This window comes from Diabrotica undecimpunctata, unplaced genomic scaffold (genome assembly GCF_040954645.1).
Source record: "Diabrotica undecimpunctata isolate CICGRU unplaced genomic scaffold, icDiaUnde3 ctg00002639.1, whole genome shotgun sequence".
NCBI classification, from domain to species: Eukaryota; Metazoa; Arthropoda; class Insecta; order Coleoptera; family Chrysomelidae; genus Diabrotica; species Diabrotica undecimpunctata.
In genome coordinates this window covers 15,966-18,903 of record NW_027313846.1, presented here as the reverse complement: position 1 = coordinate 18,903, position 2,938 = coordinate 15,966, and the positions used below count along the sequence as shown (strand labels likewise).

General features: G+C 43.9%; 1 protein-coding gene across 1 annotated transcript; it reads left to right on the top strand.

Moving 5' to 3' along the window:
• Positions 1-1,451: 1,451 nt before the first annotated feature.
• LOC140432042 (uncharacterized) lies at positions 1,452-2,045 on the top strand. Its single transcript, XM_072519894.1, has one exon. It carries the CDS (start codon positions 1,452-1,454, stop codon positions 2,043-2,045), a length of 594 nt encoding a protein of 197 aa, XP_072375995.1.
• The last annotated feature ends 893 nt before the right edge of the window (positions 2,046-2,938 follow it).

The following is a 2,938-nucleotide window of genomic DNA, read 5'->3' as shown; positions in this document are numbered from 1 at the left end:
AGGGAATCACTACAAGTAAACCCCTAACCGCTGAGATTTCAACGCAGACTGACCCTTGGCATGGACCGGGGGGTCAAGTCTGTTTTGAAATCAATAGATCATATAGATTCTCCCGAAACGTGGAATAAATATAAAGACTGGGAATGGCCAGAGAGCCTTTTCAAGAGATCCACTGTCGTATTTGGAAACCCTGTTAATGCCCCAGATACCCTCACTAAGGTGGTCCTGGTTGAGCCCTCCGATCCAAAGATGGAGAGGAGTGTTCAACGTTTATATAGAGATCGGTACCCTGAACTAGAGCAACTGGACGAAGATTTTGACGTCCTCGAAATTAGGACTTCCTTCCGGTCCAAGGTCTCAGCGGACTTGGTCAGGAAGGTAATCAAGGTTAAGAACGCGGCAGATGAACAGACACTCTGGGACAGGATGTTCCAAATTAAGGACGAGATAGGTAATGCAGGCAAAGTGGCGCTCCATCATGTGAGCTTTCTTTCGGTCCAAGACCTGAGGAAGATGTGTGAGTGCATCTTCCAACATACAAACACAACAGCGTACATTTATACCACTGCTACATCTATTAGTCGGCCTACATACGGCATGATTGTATCTAAAAAGGACACAACATATAAAGATCTTCTTACCACAGTCAAGACTGCTGTGAAAGTGGCGGGTGCCACAGACGTCATCCGTACCCTTAGGAGCACAAAGGATGGAAAACTGCTCATCACCATGGATAAGGACCAGGGTGCTCTGAAGCAAATTAAAGCTGCTCTAACGGACAAAAATAAGGGCATGAGCACCCTGCAGCTGGGTGTGGAGAGGCTGGTGACTATCCATGTCAAAGGAATGGAGCTAGACACCACATAAGATCAGCGAAAAGAAGCTATTATGGCGCAGTCTGGTTCATGGAATGAATCCTGGAAGGTCTCAAAAATGAGACCTTTCAGAGGCGATACGCAGGCAGCTTCAGTAATTTTGTGTAAGACAGCCGCGGAGATTCTCCTCCAGGGACAGTACCTGCGAGTTGGCATGGTACGCTGCAAATTAAAAAAACGGCTGAGGGTGCCTAGATGTCCCAGATGTTGGTCCTTCAATCACACCCAAGATAACTGTAACGGGCCGGAGAGGAGTGGGTCCTGTTTTAACTGCGGTAAAACGGGACATGAATCTAAATCATGTCAGTCGACGGCTAGTTGCGTCCTTTGTGATGCACCTCACAGATGTGGCACCACGAACTGCCCTAAGTTCAAGACTGCACTTCAAACAGTTCGGAATTCTGAGAAGAATCAAGTCCAAGCACCACGAGCGGTGGAGCAATCGCCGGGCCCAGTTACGGAAGCCCCCTAGTTCCTAAGACCTAAAAAAAAATAAGACAAGGGTAGGATTTTGAAATGGCTGCACAAGGGACAAAAAGACTAAAGATACTCCAAGTAAACATCGGGAGGGCCAAAATGGCACACCAACTGATATATGCAAAAGCCCTCGAGATTGGAGCAGACCTACTTGTAGTCCCTGAGCCCAACAAAAACATTACTAAAAACAAAGGCTGGATAGCGGATATAAACGCAGATGTCGCTATATACATAATGAATAAGAAAGTATGCATAAATAAGATTGTCAAGAAAGAGGGGCACGTGTTAATTAAAATAGGAAGCCTGGCTATTATTGCCTGCTATATCTCTCCGAATATCAGCCTGATGCGCTACAAAGAACAGGTCGAGAATATCATAATGACATCACAAACATATCGGGATTTTATACTTGCTGGCGACGTGAACGCCAAATCAATCATATGGGGGTCTCCCAGAAATGACCATAGAGGGGAGATGTGGAATGATTGGATATTCGCAAATGACCTAGTAGTGCTAAACAATGGAAAACCCACATTTGTGAGAAGAGAGAGTCGAAGTCACATAGATATTACCCTTGTGAATGAAAGTTATGCCAGAAAGATTGCGGGCTGGGAGGTGTTGGAGGATAATCTCTACACTTTTCACAGATACATAGTCTTTGAAAGGTCTCGAAGATCGGCCGGAAAAAAGTAACTTTTAATAAAGGAGCTTATACGAGGCAGATAAGTAACCTACAAGAAGACGACACTACTGAATTCCAAGATTTCAGACAGAAAATTATTAATGCATACACTTCAAGTAGCTCCACCGAGAACGTCACATATACAGTGCCATACTGGTGGAATGATGAGATCCAGAGCAAGAGAGCCGAATGTTTTAGACTCAGGCGTACTGCACAAAGGTATAGGACTCCACAACACACTGAAAATTACAAGCGAGCTAAAAAATAATTGGGTAGAGAAATTAAACGGGCGAAGCACTCTTGCTGGCATAACCTATGCACAGCACTAGAAGATGATGTATGGGGCGAAGCCTATAGAATTTTCACAAAAACATTAAGAACAGAGACCCCATACAGCCTTTGTGCAAAAAAATGGAAGGAAATAGCTAATACCCTATTTCCTGCTAAGCCCCCACAGCAGTTCACTCAAAATAATGTCAACGTTCGACCTGTTGATTTTTCGGCTGAAGAAATAGCAATAGCGACAAAAAGTATTAAATTAGAAAAAGCAGCTGGTTCTGATGGTGTGCCTACTGAGGCGATAAAGATCATCATAAAGAAAAATCCTGAGATGGTTCGGAGGATCTTCAATGAACTCCTCCAGAAGCAAATGTTTCCCATAATAATTAAACAGGCAAGACTGACGTTAATACTTAAACCGGGCAGGGATCCCGAGATTGGCAACTCATACAGGCCGATCTGCCTTCTAGACAGCCTGGGAAATTTTATGAAAATCTTATTAAAATCGCCTAGAAGACGAATTACAGATAAATGGAAGTATATCTGACAAACAGTACGGATTCAGGAAATCTAGATCATACATCGATGCGGTAAAAGAAATAGTTGACACTGTAAAAAGGACGAG

Coding starts and splice junctions, on each gene's coding strand:
- LOC140432042 (XM_072519894.1), top strand. CDS start 1,452: ATGGCACACCAACTGATATATGCAAAAGCCCTCGAGATTGGAGCAGAC.